At 45.5% G+C, this 16,893-nt stretch overlaps 1 protein-coding gene across 3 annotated transcripts; it reads right to left on the bottom strand.

Annotated features, from left to right (window-relative positions):
• Positions 1-74: 74 nt before the first annotated feature.
• Positions 75-16,663, bottom strand: rab11fip4b (RAB11 family interacting protein 4 (class II) b). 3 transcript variants are annotated; one of them, XR_008950956.1, is made up of 14 exons: positions 16,249-16,663; positions 9,452-9,702; positions 9,159-9,344; positions 6,740-6,874; positions 5,450-5,485; positions 4,688-4,787; positions 4,309-4,412; positions 4,083-4,223; positions 3,915-3,996; positions 3,656-3,793; positions 3,367-3,525; positions 2,907-2,952; positions 2,353-2,496; positions 75-2,003 (listed from the first exon to the last, which is right to left on the bottom strand). XR_008950956.1 is itself a non-coding variant. In XM_057035494.1 (13 exons), the coding sequence occupies exons 1-13, from the start codon at positions 16,324-16,326 to the stop codon at positions 1,887-1,889; spliced, it is 1,671 nt and encodes a 556-aa protein (XP_056891474.1). In that variant the 5' UTR covers positions 16,327-16,662; the 3' UTR covers positions 75-1,886. The 3 variants fall into 3 exon arrangements, 2 of the variants coding, with proteins under 2 accessions (XP_056891474.1, XP_056891475.1); XM_057035494.1 differs by lacking the exon at positions 2,907-2,952 and having other exon boundaries at positions 16,249-16,662; XM_057035495.1 differs by lacking the exons at positions 2,907-2,952; positions 16,249-16,663 and adding an exon at positions 9,877-10,626.
• Between the last annotated feature and the right edge of the window lie 230 nt (positions 16,664-16,893).

Genomic DNA, 16,893 nt, shown 5'->3' with positions numbered 1-16,893 from the left:
AATTACCTCACACAACACTGCACACAGGAGCACAATAACAATAATAAAACTATTATCAATCATCGGGCGACAAATTGTATTGCTTAATGTGCAGTTTAATTGTTTTAAAACAGAACAGCACAAGCAGCTAGAGCGTGAGCAGATTTGTAAAGCGAACCAGGACACAAATCAGCAAGCGTCGTAATATTGCTTAATGCTCGCCGCTGAGTACCGTGTGAGGAAGACAGGTTGCAGCCAGTGTGAAAGTCCAGTTCAAAACAGACCAAAAACTATTCTTTTAAAAAAAGAAAATGCAATTAGGCTTCCCACAACCCGTGTCCGCAGAAATACAGCCTGGACAAAATATTTGCCGCTAACATGGTCTGCCTATCAAACATTGTGCTATTGCGTTCCTCCAAACACACCTACTGTGAGTTAACTCTGCTAACACAGTACAAAATAGATTTCAGAGTATCAAGTCAGAAATACAAATGGTCACTATATTCTTACAACATTTACAGGTCAAGAAATTGTGTCAGACATGGACACAGGCTGTAGCCACATCGGTTCGTAAAACACTCTGAAAAAGGCACAGACAGAGATGAACCATGCAAGAAGAAACAGAACTCGTGTGTGTGTGTGTGTGTGTGTGTGTGTGTGTGTGTGTGTGTGCAGAACAGTTTAGTATAAATACAGCCGATTGTAGTTCTTTCTCATCTCCAAGCAACGGCGTCTTGAGGACAGCGCTGACTACCGTACATGTCTATTACAGCATATCATAACCAATTAAAGCTTTTTAAAAAACATTTAATAAGCCTGATTTTCGCCATACAGACATATTAATACCCTGTTGCACATTCATAATATTTACAGTTTGCTGTTGGGCTTCAAAAACAAGATGCCGGTTGAATGAGATGAGATCCGGAAAGTGACTCTCCTGTGCTGAGATGATTCCCGTGAGCATAAAGAGATGTTTCTGGGGTTTTTTTATTTCTTTTTTAAAAAGCCATCACATATATTTTACATTCATATCCTTACGTTTCTGTGCAACATTATTGGGTCTATTGCTAGCAACTATTTGTCCAGCAGCCGTGGCAAGAAGACACTCCTGGGATGCCTGGGCTGCTCAATAAAGTGACGCTTCTCACCGGAACAAGCTAAGGGCCACTTTTGGATGACCGATAATCGGCAGCGGACCAACTGACGTCACAGATTTGGTCACAAACTGGGTGGAAGACCTTTTCAAACATCAACAAATATAACAATCTTCACTTTCCACTGTCCACCAGCAACTTTACCAAAGCCCTCCTCTCATTTCCTCTCCTATTTTTTGTGACGGCGCCACCTGACTCTGACTCTTCTCTAGCTTGTCAACATCCTCCATCCCTGGTGTAGAAAAGATGCGGTAGCACCCGAGCGGTCCGCCCTGATGCCACCAAAGGTCAGGTTTACAGCCCGTTTACAGCTCCTCTCTCGATTATATCGTTTCAAATTATTTAATACTGTGACACAGTAGAACTAACATTAGCACGGACATCTTTTCCACGTTTTCTGCGGAGGCATTTGTCCAATGTGCAACGTCAAATGTCATCTCTCAAATGTTTTGATTGTAGTATATTCAGGGGTGGGGAATTCCTCATCACGGTTTTGAGTTGGCTGAAAAGTCCCGTAAATCTGGGACAGAAAAATCTCTCACCTTCAGCTCCCCTCTAAAAGGAAATAATTAAAATAATCCAAAGAGAAGTTGTTCTCCTCTTCTCACAGCAGGGGGCGACACTTGTGCAGGTGTTCCCAAGCCCGGTTTCGCTTCCAACCAGCCGATTCCTGACCTGGTTCTGACGGAACAACTGGAATGATTTTTAGGTCTCCTTAGATGGGGAACAGTCCTCATTCCAGTTGAGCTGCCGCTACTTCTTGATCTCCAGTATGGAGGGATTGTGGTCCAGAATGGACAGGATGATTTTGTCCATGTATTGTCGTAGACGCAGGTTGATTTCTTCCTGCTCCTTCAGGGCTTCCATTAACTGCAACAGCAACGTTTATACATTCAACAAAAGGGTAGAAATGTAATAAATGTCCATATAACTTTGTTTAAGGGCAACAACCTGCGATTAATGACTCTGATCTTATCCCATGAGATGTAAACCACCATTAAACTTGCTAAAACCTTTTAAATTTTGAAAAATGCTATATGAATTCAAGTCGATTGCAGCTTCTGTTACTGTTTGCCATTGATAGTACTGGATTTGGTTCCTGGTTTTTACCAGACGTGCCCGCTTTATAGACTTTTTATTGCATCTTTCTGACCCTAAAGCTATTAAAGATGCTACAGAAATGCATTTTTGTTATGCTAACACTGCTTTGTTATCTTACCTGGTCTTTGGAGGCGTTGTCTATCTCCGTAGCTAACGACTGAGCCTTGGTCTGCGTCGCAAATAGATTTTTGGCCTCAAACAGACTGAGGCTCAGGATCTGACCGTTGAGCTCATCGTTCTGCTCCCTCAGCTTCTGATTCTCCTAAAAAACACACAACAAAGGTGGGCGTGAGACGTGGGATGACGGTGAGATACCTGGCCAACGCACGAGTGTCAGGAGAGATGGTGGTTGAAGAGCAAGCGAAGAATGGCCTTTAGTCAAGCCTCACTCAGCCCAGCATGTAACAAAAACACTGCACTTTTCAACCCATTCAGTAGCAAACACAGAACCTATTCAGGCAACACCTACAGCACCTAACAAAGGTTATTATGTGTCACAGAACAGACTGCTCCACTTCTCTGCCTGCTGTGTAGCTCTGTCGCTATTTCCGGCGTCTCTCCTGAACCGTTGGGGAGCAAATTGTAGCATTAACCCCAATTTAGTATGAGTTCATGCGTTCCATTGCGATTAATGGTTAATGGGGATGTCAAAGGTCACAAATGTGATTTTACCATCAGAGGCGACGGAGCCGAGTGTGTCCCAGGAATCCAGAAGGTCCTGGGACACACACACACACACCCACATTCACAGAGGTGCACAGGTGAGTGTAACATACTAATATCCTCAACCTGTAGTGAGCTTCGATTGAGGTAGTGCGTCCTTGACGCCATTATGTCTATTATTTGCTGTGCAACAGGTGCGTCCTGTAGAACTACAAACATGGATCTTGTAGATCTGAAGAACGCAGGTAAGTAAACAATCCTCCGGAGCTGCTGTTGTGAATGTTAGCTAAGCTAGGCTAAGTCGAATTCCCCCCTTCTATAGCAAAGACAGCCTGCTCCCTTTGAGAATCCCAGCTGATGTTTCCTTTTAATTGTGTGTTTCAGGTTAATTTGAACCCTTAACCCTGCAGAAAGTAACAGCTCCAGGACTCTACACACATACGATACTGTCGGATGGTTTCATCGCTACCTGTTTGAGCCTCTTGACTTCATGCTCCAGCTCCACCTCCCTGGTCCTGCTGCTGAAGTCGGACAGTCCTGAGGAAGAGCTCCGACCGCGTCCGGGCCTCTCCGTCTCCAACTTAAACATGTGCAAATGCTCCAGCTCTCGACGCAGGTCTTCTATCAACTACACAGATGGCAGATGAAGAGCAACAGCGCACTGAACCCTTGCAGGCGCGGCGAGGAAAAACAAATGGTGGACTAGAACAAACAGTGCTCCTAACCGCTAGCAAAGAGAACAGAAAAGTCCCTCCCACCTCCTGCATTTCCTCCTTTTCCTTCTGGAACTGCTGCCTGTTCTGTCTCAGTTTGTCCATCATTTTCCTGTAGAGGTCCATCTCATCCTTCAGACGCAGACTTGTGTCCTCCAGCTTGTCCGTCATCCTTTGTTTTTCCTGGTCCCGCACGAGTGCAAAGACAGAGAGGACAGTTTGGCGTATTCCTTTATTCACTCGTTCACTTGGAAGGCACGTCAGAAATATATATTAACACCTCTGATCTTAGCCGAGTACATACCTCGTCCAGTTTCTCTGTCTGAGATTTGAGCCGGTACATGTTGTTGGCAAAGTCGCCGTTCTCCTCCTCCAGCTGTTTCACCCTAAAGAGACACGTTGAGGTTCCTTCAGCGTGTGCAGACGCAGGATGCAGATGTTTGTGACCCTACTGTTGACGTGTCTGTCTCACCGGTTGGTCAACAGGTCAATCTGCGTGTTCTTGTCTCTCTCCATCTTACTGAAGGCCTCTCGATGTCGTCGTAACTCCTCCAGCAGATTTTGCTCCCCTCGCGTCTCCTGGTCCTTCAGCTGCTCCTCCAGCTCGTGGACCCTGAGATCACAGGATAAACCCGCAAAGGTCGTGAGTCAGAATCGACGCATTTGTGGCGGGAGGAACGGCAGCAGACGCTCGGTACCTGTGCACGAGCTGCGTGTTCTCCTGTTTTAGCTTGGACTTGAGGTCCCCATTCAGCAGAATCTCATTCTCCAGTTCTGCTACTTTCTTCTCCAGAGAGGACACCTGGTAAAACCGGGTCACGAGAACCAAAGACTTAGACATCACTGACCGTAGGCTCCAGAATCGTTTAGAAAAAGGCAGCGATGCTCATTGCTACTTCTAAAAGACCGAATTTTTCAAACCAAGTGGTTCAGCCCGGTCTGAAGTGGCGCCTCTCCTGAATGTGCCATTTATCAATTTACTTTGACAGGGTAGCCACAAAGAAAGAGGAAGCCCTATAAATCATTTCCGTAAGCATTTGTTGGCTGCTCACAATAGACCCAGGAACACACGCGCACCTTCTCATTGATGTCGATGTCGCAGGAGTCGATGCTGTCTCTGAAAAGGTCCTCGGTGCTGCCGTTGCTGCTGCTCAGGTTGCTGCTGTGAAGCAGCTGCCTGCTCAGACACACAGAAGCACACAAACGCGGTGAAGGATCCCTCCGGGAAAAAGATCCAAGTGAGGATAAGCTGCTGGTTCCTTCTGTGTGTGTTTGTGTGTGTGTAAAAAATAGAGCCTGTATACAAGACAGGACAGTGCTTTAAACAGTAAAACTACGCATATTAGGTTTATAAATGTCTCAATTGAAGGGAGGTTTTAAGACAAATGACAGACCACAGATGGGGGAGGACAGTAAAGGAACCCTGGGAGACAGAAGCCGGCCTTATATTGAATACGTAGATCAAGTGGGACAGGCCGTTATTACTCTGTCACGATAAGTCAGCTTCCATGTGTGTGAAACTCTTCCACTTGTGGAGGCTTATGGGTCATGAGGGGAACGTTCACCCTGTTGGTGTTCAAAATCAAAACAATCGGTCCTGCCACTCAGGCTCCTCGTTGCTGCCTGATGGATTTCAGTCCTTCTAGACTTGAGATAATTAAGCCAGAGTTCAAAGTTCTGGGGGAGCTATAAAGACAATATAATCATATTTGCTTTATGCCTGTTTGCATTTGCTGTGTTAATAACCAGAGCAGCCATAGGCTGTCCCCAGAAGCACGTGCACACACCGTGCCGATAAATCTGTGACACTTAGACAGGTGAGGGGGGGTTTTTACCTACCTTCCAAACGCAGTGCTGGAGATTTTCCTGTTAGGGCTACAAAAGGCAAAAAAGGAAAAAATTACAAACTTTGTTCGAATGAGAGTAACCCTAATATGCCCCCGACATGTTAACAGACATTAAGGGATCGTGTTAATTCTCATTTCATAAGCAAAGTGGCAGCCCACATGTACTATTGATGTCGTCATTTTGTGTTTGGGCTTGTTGCTCGATCTCCCAACTACAAAATCTGAGCTGCAGCTATGGTCAAATCGCAAATGTCTGATGTCGCGACACCTAAAAGGCCTCGTTATAATTCCCAAGAACATTGTGACAAAGTCAGAGACAAAAGGAGGGTCTTTATAAGGGGACGCCTTTGACAGATGGAGGCAGAGAAGAATGTGGAGAGCAACGCCGACGTAATAGTTTGAGGAATAAAAATGGCGACTCTTCATTGCAGACATGAGCCAGCCTCTACTCTGGAGGAGGAGGAGGCGGAGGGATACGACGCTCCGCCGTGTTTTTGTTATGATTGCAGTAGAACTTTTGGCCACAAACTTACATACTGCTCCTTTAAACCAACCACCTTTGAATACTGCTGCTGTCACTGGCTTATCTGGACACCGACAACCTGCCTCCTTCATCGTGCCACCTCCTCAGAGTCGTTCCTCTAATTAACGCCACCCATTTTGTTGCTTCTTCTTTTAATTCTTTGTCCTTCCTGCTCATTTTTTTTTGCAAAGCTCCGATTGGCGGAGCCATGTTGGTTGATAGTTGATGAATGATACGCGCTCAGCAGAGCGTCTCCGTTAAGCATCCTTCGTTTAAACACTTCTTTGTCTGCCCATATGTACACCTGTGTGAGGACACTAATGATCACACAGATTAAGTTTCCAAAAATAGAATCCCTGTTATAATGAGTGATGAGGTAAGCGCAGGACTAAGAGTTATATAATCATTAAGTGCTTCGTGTGTGAAGCAGCATTAGGGTGGACCTCGCACTTCTCGGCACCAACATTACACAAGGTAATGTACGTTTTTTTTTTATTACACCTTATCACAATCATTAATAACAAGAAGAGTTTTCAAATGAGCAAAAATGATCATGACCAATCTGGACTGAGGGCACCAGTATTACAAATCCTTTAATACTATACAGTTATTTAATTTAGGTGTTTTCTGGTGTTTTTTTTTTAAACTTTTGGACATAAACCCAGTGACAGAACAGCTGAGGCGCTTTGGTGATGAGCTGGTATAAGATTATTAATAGCACAAAGGCAGGTACATCAGAGCAAGAAAACTGTGTCCTACCTGTTAGCCTTCAGGTTTTTGAGTCGCGCCTCCAGGTCATTTAGCAGGTTGACCTTTTTGCTGCACTGAGAACAGTAAACATCCATGAGTTCCTCCATGTTTTGCTGGCGCACCTTTCGAGGGGTCTGGCCCGCACTGTTGGCGAAGGAAAACGGCTGTTACTACGTACAGTTGTTACTGATCTACCCAGGCAGGAAACGCAGAACCTACTGTAGGCACATAAATGAAGGCCAAAACCCACGGACCAATGTAAGCGCCATCGTGAACAGCTACGGCCAATTCACCTATCACCCACGTGCATGTCTTTGGTACCAGAACACCCAAAGACAGCATCTTGCTGCGTGTAAAACCAATAAAGGCCACAATCACTCTCAGGGTTTGAAATGGGGCGGGGGGGAAGCCTCATTAATGTCACTAAATAACATTTTTTGTCACAACTTTACATCGGTGAGCACTCAAATCCCTTTTCATGCTGAAGCACTCAGGATACATTTACATTTTTTATTATTCCCAATTCATTTTAGTGAGTTTTATCCGTTTGTTATGCATGCGGAGCACATTAAGAACTATTACCAGGCCATCAGCCAGGAGTCTCAAACCCATTAAGCGCAGGCTTAGACCTTCAGAAATAAGACGCACAATGAGACCTTGTAAAAAAAACAAAACAGGTTTCTGTTCAACAGCATGAACCCAGATCACAGTTTCAACTGTTTTAGGCATTAGTCATTTCGCAATCCATACATTCCATAAAAGAGGCTAAAAGATCTTGAAAAGCAATTAATCACGCCACAAACAAGACATTTAAGAACAAATGAGAAACAAAGTGGTTGAAATCCATCGGTCTGGAAAGGGTCACCAAGCCATTTGTGAGGCTCTGGGACTCCAGAGAACCACATTCAGAACCATTATCCACAAATGGAGAGAAATGGGAGCAGTGGGAATCGTCCCAGGAGCACGCGGTCTACCGAAATCCATCCAGGGGGTCATAAATGAACTGGGAATAATAGAATAACCCCTGAACAACTGCACTTGCCTCACCTGAGGTCAGTGTTCATGAATCAACAATAAGAAGGAGACTGGGCAGGAGGGGCATTATGGGAGAGTTCCAAGCCAAAAACCTCTGCTGATCAAAAAGAACACAAAGTCTCGGTTGCATTTGCCAAGAAAATACTCGTTGATGTCAAGACTTCTGGGTAAATATTCTGCGCTTTCACACATAACAAGGACCGCAAGTTTCCTTTCCATTAATAAAACGATCATTTAAAACTGTAATAACTGCGTCTGATATTAAAGATTGAGTCATTGAACCATTTGAGTGTGGTAATCATGGAAAAGACAAAAATCCCAAAGGGTTCAGATGCACCAAATGTTTGTGTCTGGGCCTGGAGGACATGGATAAAGACAAGAAGGACGACGATGCAAAGAACCAAAGAATCAAATCAAAGCTAACGCTGTTGTGATGTGGTAACAGGTTTGTCTGAGCTGAAGTAGGTTATCATTACACAACAGGTAATAAACAGTCATCTGCACCTTTGCAATTACTGGCAGCTTTGTTTTTCTGACTGGGAAAGAAAAGAAAATGCCTTCCTAAGAACCAAAAACCACAAGGACAAAATAAAATACCAGGGCTGCAACATAATATTCCAGAGAAGCTCTGAATGAATTGCACTGGAAGAAAGCATCCAGGTGGTGGTGGGTACCACTCAGGAGAGGAATGGTCCTTCAGAATGACATGAATGAGATCACAGATAAGCACAATACTGGCAACCCCCCCCCCCCGAAGAATGCAAAATATGAATGTAACGATCAAATAAATGTTGCTTCTGGTGAGGAGAGGAAGAGCAAATGTTGGTCACAGGAGTTCCAGGGGAGATGATTTGATAATGTCAGAGTCAGCGTGCTCATCAAAGATGCCAGCATTTGCTCAGCCAGCCGGAGGAAACGACGGAACGAGAGGCCCAAACGTGAACTGGAAGTCCAAAAATTCACTCCTTCCTCACCCCGATTATAATCACACCGGGGGTGAGTCAGCGAGTCTATTTGTGGACAGATTTTATTTTCAGAGCTTCAATGCTGCCCCCAGTTGGAGAGAAAAGAGCTGCTCGGTGCGGATACACAGATGGCCAGAAAGTTAGGAGGAAAATCCAACACAATAAGAATAAAGTAAAGTATTACAAGTTTATTTGTGTTTAGAAGTTAGATGCTAACAAACTAATAATGCATATTTGATTCTCCACTTTAGAGTGGAACTTTAAATAGCAGAAATTACTGTTATTGAATGCACAAGTAAGAAACTTTGTGTATTTGCAAAGTAAAAGGCAAAAGTTTTATCTTACTAATCAAAATGATGTGGATTTAAAGGATGTGCGGTGATATAAAACAGCTACGGAGTTTACTAATAATGCTCCTAATAAGTCACCTTGAGGGAACAGAGGAGCCGAGGTCTGAATAACCGTTGGTACGAGTCTCGTCGTCGGGGCAAGGGCTGCTGGGAATGTAGTCCGGTTCCTCGCCTTCTCCGTAGTCCTCAAATTGCTCCTCGTTCAGAGAAGCTGAGGAACGTGTCGATAGGTCAGAGGTCACCGAGATGCTGGTCTGAGGACACCTAAGAGGAAAAAAGTGGAAGGGGCTGCTGTGATCCCGAAAAACAGAGCAAATGCTGAGGGAAGGAAGATTCTGAGATGATGAATCAGACGCTGGGGCGGGACTTACTTCTCCACGGGAAAAAATAGATCCCCGAGTGCGTCGTCCTTGTCTCCTGGTCTGATCAGGCTGTCGGAGGTGTCTGACCCTTGGGTGCTTCCCACCGCGCTGTCTCGGTCCGATTCTCTTTCCCTGCCCTCGTCTGACACCTCCCGTTCTAAATCCTCCACCTCTACCGATAACAGCTGACACTCAGGGACAGGGTCAGGATGGGACCGCGTGCACATGATGACCGGGTAAACCGCCTCCCCCTCGCCACCCTGGACAACAGTTGAGTGACACATCAATTTAAATGTAAATAAAAAATATCCAGTTTTATAAAGAAAAGCATGTCATGTCAGAAAATGTTTTCATATAAGTTGAAATGCTTCAGAAGGTATCATGATTAAATATAATAGAACAAAAAGAACCAAAAAAAAGTAAAGATTAATTACAGGTTGATATTGAATGAATTCCTTCACAGTGGGAAGGGCCTTCAGAGACCCATGGGAGTCCGCAGGCTAGGTGAAAGGGCAATAGGTCATAGGTCACAGGTCCTATTCAATTGTCACGTGACCCACAGCATTTGAGGAAAGTAGGAATTATCTCAGTATGGCCGGAGTTGCAGAGGGTAACAGAGAAGTGACAAAAAGAAAGGGGGCAAAAATGGCTCAGTAGGTTCTGACCCACCTAAAAGTAGGTCCCAATTAAGGGAACTAATCATTTTTCTCCTAATTTTTTCCCCTCGCTCTTTGAGACGACATTGAGACAAATGTTGCATGTTTGTGCTGATTCGACGTTTTTTTTGTCTTATGGGGACGCCACAATAACCCGTGTGTGCTGCTGAATGCTTCCTCTGTCCTGTAGCACCTGGCCTAATACCGCCCCTTCCAGGTCCTCTCGTCTACAGCACCATCCATCACCACTGAACCCCACGCATGGAATTGATTGATGACATGGGAAAGCGAGAAAAGCTGGAAAGTTCAGGAATGGAAGCAAAGGAGCCACACCTGGCATTCAAAATGAATCAATTCAGCCCCAGAAACCTCTTAGAATAAAGCTAAACGTCTGCATTTTGATCACATTTAATCTTTTTTTTTCTGTATTACAAGTAAGAACAATCGTAAAGACCTGCAACACTCTCCCCCGTTTGATGGGAAACAGTGGAGACACGCAGAAAAAATTCAAAGAAAAGTTTAAAAAATACTAGAAACCAGCCAAACAACCCAGGCAAAGCTGATTGAAGCAACTGTGAAGCAACATCCTTCCTAAAACCTGAGTAATGTCCTCAGACCTTCAGCCGGGCCTAGTTGGAGGTTTACGCAATATGAATGATGAGCTTGATCGCTGCCTGTTGACACAGTCCTGAATGTGCTCACAGCAGGAAGATGTGGCTGTTACAGCACAGCATTTGTCTTATTTCCTCCGATTATAGTCAAATCCTCAACACTTCGACATGCAAATCCATCTTAGACGAGTCAAATTGGATTCATGACTCCTTTAAATCCACCTGAAACATTACAGGTGAAACCGTAACAACTCTTGGTTTGTAGGACGAGTTGTAAGAAATGTTCATTAATCCTACCTGAATAAGGCACAACCATCCGTTCCCTACGAGAGTAGCAAATTTAATTATTGGCCAATTATTAGTCATCCGTGTCAACGAGTCAAACCCACAGACTTATGACCACAGATGATAGTTTCTGCAAAGTGGATTATCAACAAAGACAGGCTTTAGAGAAGGTTTGCTTCCTGTTTTCAGGCCAACGGGAACGTAAATGTTTCCTAACTCAGGAGGTTAAAACCCCACAACCAAGAGTGGTTGCTGGTTTTGACAGCTGAGATGCAGTAATCAATCACACACACACACACACACACACACACACACACACACACACACAAAGGCAGTGACATAATGTAACTAGCAAAGTGCTCACAGTGCACGCCTCTGCAGCTCATTTCTCCACATATTGCGACTTACACCCAAACTAACACTCCAATAGCTACGTTGAGGGCTGTCTGCCACCTTTTATTGCTCGTCTTGGATTCCAGGCTGAGCCTCGATGAAAGGGCCACTGATTGAGGTGGCAGATTATGGGCTGGGATTCTGTTTCAAGGATCAAGGTACTTGGAGACGGAGATCTGAGATGTTAACCAGTACAAGTAGGGTAAGAAATACAGGGAGTAATAATACAACGTTACGTAACGTAGTAGGTTATTGTCAAAGCTTTGATCATCTTCATATGCTGAAAATGGCCCCATCATGCAGTTCAAAACCTGTCTGGAACCAGAACATAATCCAGACTATCGCCCATCTCCATGTTCCTTGTCTCATTATCAGCATTTCTTGAGAATTCAATTAAAATGAGTTAATAACTGTGAGTTATTTTGCTAAAAGACAAACACCGGCTGTCACAGCGATAATTAGTGACTGAAAGGCCAATTTAGCTCAGAGGTGTGTTTAATGAAATACTTTAAATTTTTGTGAAGTGGAAGAGCAACACCTGCACTCTGTCGTTTCTTCAGAGATTCAATCAAAACTTCAGATCTCAGAATCCGGCAGGTTTCTTTCTTGACAGGCAATCTGATACCGAATCAGATCAAATAGTTTAAAAATGTCCTAAATGGTTGAAAACGCTGCGTAAATTAAGAAGGATGGGCCTCTAAAAGGCTTTAGCCAGCTTTGTGGTTTGCCGTGTTTGCAAACTGAGTAGAACATGATGACACAATGAGACAATTTGCTGCTCCTGTTGGGCAAAACAAGTGACAAAATGAAGACGGAGGGTCTGCAGCGATCCATTATGATGGGGCATTTATTTAATATAAATCAGCTGTAAATGGGGCTGGAGGAGGTCTGGCCCATGTCCTCCCTACCAACTGACTCGTGTTATTCCTAATTCTTATTTTGCTCTGTGTCTGTGAAGGGGGGGGGGGGTTTACATTTAAAAAAGAGGAAATGAGGGTTAAAAATCAGAGGGGACGATGCAGCGTCTAAGATGAACTGTTTAACATCCAGCGATATTTCATCCTCTCTCTTTACCATTCCTCTAAGCCCTGAGCTGTCTTGAATGTCCCCGCCGCAAAAATATCTACAGGGGAGTCTCAGGCGCACCGGGAAAAAAAGGCAGGAAGGCACAAGACACAAGAGCTAATCACCAATTATCAAATCTGTTATTTTGTGAGCAAGTGATTGGTTCATTACAGCTTGGAATGTTGTGATTGGCTACCGTTTCAAAGCTAAAAATAACTGCCTACATTTGCTGATTAGCTCCTATACTGTGAAAGCACACACACACACACACGCACGCACGCGCGCACGCGCGCACGCACACGCGCACGCACGCACACACACACACACACACACACACACACACACACACACACACACACACACACACACAGAGTACGTCAGGCATCTGTCATGTCTGGAACATTATTACTCAGCTTCCGTGATAAGCAGTGTTTGTCCCACGTGTGCACAAATCTCACCCATGTAAACCAAAGAGGAAATACTGAGTCATACTTTGCAAACATTTTCTTAAGCCGGTGAGGAAAAAGTGTAACGGACAGAGAAACTCTGAGACAGACAAACACCTGAGAGTGTAAAGCTCCTTTTTGTGTCCGCTCATTCATGAGCATAAAAGGGTTGGTAGAGCACCAAAACCAGGACGTTTGAGGCGTCTCTCTCGCTCTTGCACGCGAACACACACACACACACAACACACACACACACACACACACACACACACACACACACACACAGAGTACATCAGGCATCTGTCATGTCTGGAACATTATTACTCAGCTTCCGTGATAAGCAGTGTTTGTCCCACGTGTGCACAAATCTCACCCATGTAACCAAAGAGGAAATACTGAGTCATACTTTGCAAACATTTTCTTAAGCCGGTGAGGAAAAAGTGTAACGGACAGAGAAACTCTGAGACAGACAAACACCTGAGAGTGTAAAGCTCCTTTTTGTGTCTGCTCATTCATGAGCATAAAAGGGTTGGTAGAGCACCAAAACCAGGACGTTTGAGGCGTCTCTCTCGCTCTTGCACGCGAACACACACACACACACACACACACACACACACACACACACACACACACACACGAGAGGTCGTTTGTCAATGTGTTGTCCTCACAAATCCAGTAATACACACACACACGTACTGTAAGGTCGCTTGTCAATGTGTTGTCCTCACAAATCCAGTAATACACGCACACACACACACACACACACACACACATTTTTCACTTCTTGGTCTCAAGGGTAACAGGTAGCTCCTTGGATTACTAGGAATGCTGTGGAGGACAGAGGACATTGTCGGGAGTAAATGGAGCTCCACACTCGGGAATGTGTGGAGGAATTCTCAGGTGTACCGGGTTTTCACGCGCGAAGGAGCTAAAATAAGATTTCAAAACGAGTTCACCGCGAGTTTCATCAGGTGGGAACCTAAACCACTGACAAATGTGTCCTAGCAAACGCTTCCACACAAAATGGACGTTTTTTGTGTGGGTGAGCGAGTGCGTGTGGGTGGGTGTGTAAAGAGGGACCGGTAAACAAGGAGAACTTGAAATACATCCCTTCATTATGAGTAATTCAATATCTTTCACTTCACCTAACAAATGTGTCTGTGGCGGTTTGGTTTATAACTTCATAGCCGGAGAAGGCGGATTCTTCGGCCTAAATGATGCAGTGATAGTGCTGCAGCTCGGGCGTGAAAAACATGAAAAGAAACATGGTGTTACAGTGTTAGAGCAGCACTTTCATTCTCACCGCGCGTGGTGGCGGTTCTTCAGAGGGAGAAAAAGCAGGCAAAAGAACAACAACAGCAGAAAACCCAGCCCTTGGCCTCAGGAATCCTCTCACAGCGAGTATGGGAATAATTTAAGCTGTCATGCTCGCGTGCTGATGGGGGACAAGTCACGTCTCAGTGGTGGTGACGGCGTGCTTGAGCCAAGCAGCTCCAGCATCAAAGCGACAGGGTGGAGCAGCACTGACAAACGTCCCTCACGTTGGACCTCTCGCTGTGTTTCAGTGTTCCCATCTCTTACCCAGTCAGTTTGAGTTCTGTCTGCTCTACTCAAACACGCACAGTGACAGCAGCAGTTCCTGTTGCCCCGGTCTGTCGCTCGGGGGCATTTTACTGTGCCATTAGGGTAACGGCGGCCCCCTCAGCAGGAGGTTAGGGCCCTTTCTCTTCTCTCCAATGTGCAAAAGCACATTAAGAAAGACCTGCAAGAGCTGACAAAGCACCTGTGGACATTTGGCTGGAGTAAAGAACCAACAATAAATGTTTGTTTTGGTCTTCATTCTAGTGTCATGGTGACAGGAAATTACAAGAAGAGAGTCACTGTCTGTTTCAAACGCTGCAGATTAGCATCCATTCATCCAGTAGCAGCTTAGCCTCGCACGCTAATCTAGTTATTCTAGTCCCAGTGTACACAACGTACAATGTCAGTCACACTTTGTTTAATCTTGGTTGAAGCACCAAAACCAAAATATTATTGTCAAAACACAGGTGTACATGAACACACCATTAAAGTCGCCTGGGTGGACACAAAAACTCTTCTAGGAATGTTTAGAGCCGCGCACAATAAATGGTAGACTTCCTGTTTGACTCAAGAGAAAATCTCATTATGCAACGTCCAGTCACAGCCCAGGAGTATTTAAAATGACTAGCGAGCCCGACATGTCTCGATCCTCACAATACACATAAATCTCACCACAGCGGCGCTGTTTTTAAGGGCGCTGAGCAAATAGCTGGTTAAACAAAAGGCACAACAACCGACGGTTGTGCCACGTGCTGTTGCAACTGTAGTAATTCGGACAATTCTTGGGTGTTGATGACCCACTAAAGATAAGACCGCAAACATTACAGTAATACCAGCGGTTGGCGTTGCACCTTAATATAATAATATAAGAATTCCAGATTTCAAACTGGGAATGAGGTCTTTCTGCGTGTGCATGTTCTCATGTCTGTGTGAGCTTTTCTGTCCAAAACCATGTGCATCAGGTCTACTGACGACTCTAAACTGCACTAAATGTAAGCAAATGGTGTGTGTGTGTGTGTGTGTGTAAGAGAAAGAGAAAGAGCTGTGATGGATGTGAAAGAGGAATCATGCCCTTCAACAACAATCATAAAGGAACCTGCAGTCTTGCTATAGTCCCCCTCCGACTAACTCACCTTGGTATGTGGGAAATAGTTAACATATCATTTTGTTAAATTTTGTTGCCTCTATCACATTTTATCACCGCGTCAAACACTTGTGTTTAAGGTCACATGCTCAAATACTGACAAATCTAAAGGGTTAGCTAGCATGAACTGTCCTTTCCAGGACAAACTGGATCTTGTCATGTGCTCTGCACATAATTCTGCGCACTCCTTCCTCCTCCCAGTCTGCCATCACCACCCCTTCCTGCTACCCTGATTTCCAATCCATCCCATCATTATCGGAGGGATGCTGGAGCACGCCGGGGCTGGAGGCAGAGAGAGGCGGAAGAGCGGTGATGTGGCACAGACCCTAGCATCTGTGCCAGGAAAGCGGCGAGGCAGGGTCAAATATATGCAGCACACATTCAAACACAAACCAGGGGAGGGGAGGGGGGCACAAAAGGCTGTGCCCTGTCACTGACCTGCCCCCCACCACCCCAACTCAGTCTTCCCTCTTCAGTAAAAGCCCATCTCTGCTGCCATTAAAGCTTCATGTGTCTACGCTGCACTTTTTTTTCCCTGTTTTGCTCCCATTCTGTCAAGTGCTCTTTCATCAACCCCATTTTCCGGCTGGGTGGGTGGGTGAGTGGGTGCAGTCTGCTGGCTTACCCTGTTTATTAGCGAGGGGAGTCCATGGTCAGAAGTCCCCCTCTGTTCACCAGCCCAACCGTCAGCCGCTGAAGTCATCCACGGGGACTGCGGGGTCTGCACCACGCACACAAGCACACGCGCAGAACTCACACACAGGTGTTCCCCTCAGCAGCGAGAGGCTGAGGAAGCCCAGGAGGATCCGAAGGGAGAGCGGCTGTTAGCGGCGCAATTTAAACACAGACAGCGCAGAGCAGCGGTGCAGGATGGATCGCTCATTCTAAAACCGCTCTTTCTGACCTGATCTCCATCTGAACAGACTCCCTTTATCCCTATTGCTAACACAAACAAGCACAGACGCCGGACCTCACACTTTGTTCCCTCTCATGGTCGCCGGCTCCCTGGCTGAGACGCATTCACGCACTACGAGCCCGGATCAGGCAACAGTTGTTGAATTCATGGCCCCGCCCCCTCCGCCTTACACCCTCCTTTTTTCTGGTTGGTCGCGTAGCAACTGGCTTCGGTGGGCGTGGCTTGCTCGAGTCCTCACATTGCTGCACACTCTGCACCCTTTTGCCTCCCACTCAGGCTATATTTGCATACCAAGTCCTGCCTGCCTCTGCTGTGGAAGAGGCCAGAGCCTGTGTGGGCCACAGAAGGGGGGTG

This window comes from Takifugu flavidus, chromosome 6 (assembly GCF_003711565.1).
Source record: "Takifugu flavidus isolate HTHZ2018 chromosome 6, ASM371156v2, whole genome shotgun sequence".
NCBI classification, from domain to species: domain Eukaryota; kingdom Metazoa; phylum Chordata; class Actinopteri; order Tetraodontiformes; family Tetraodontidae; genus Takifugu; species Takifugu flavidus.
The sequence above is the reverse complement of the archived record's forward strand: the minus strand, read 5'-3'. Positions and strand labels throughout refer to the sequence as shown.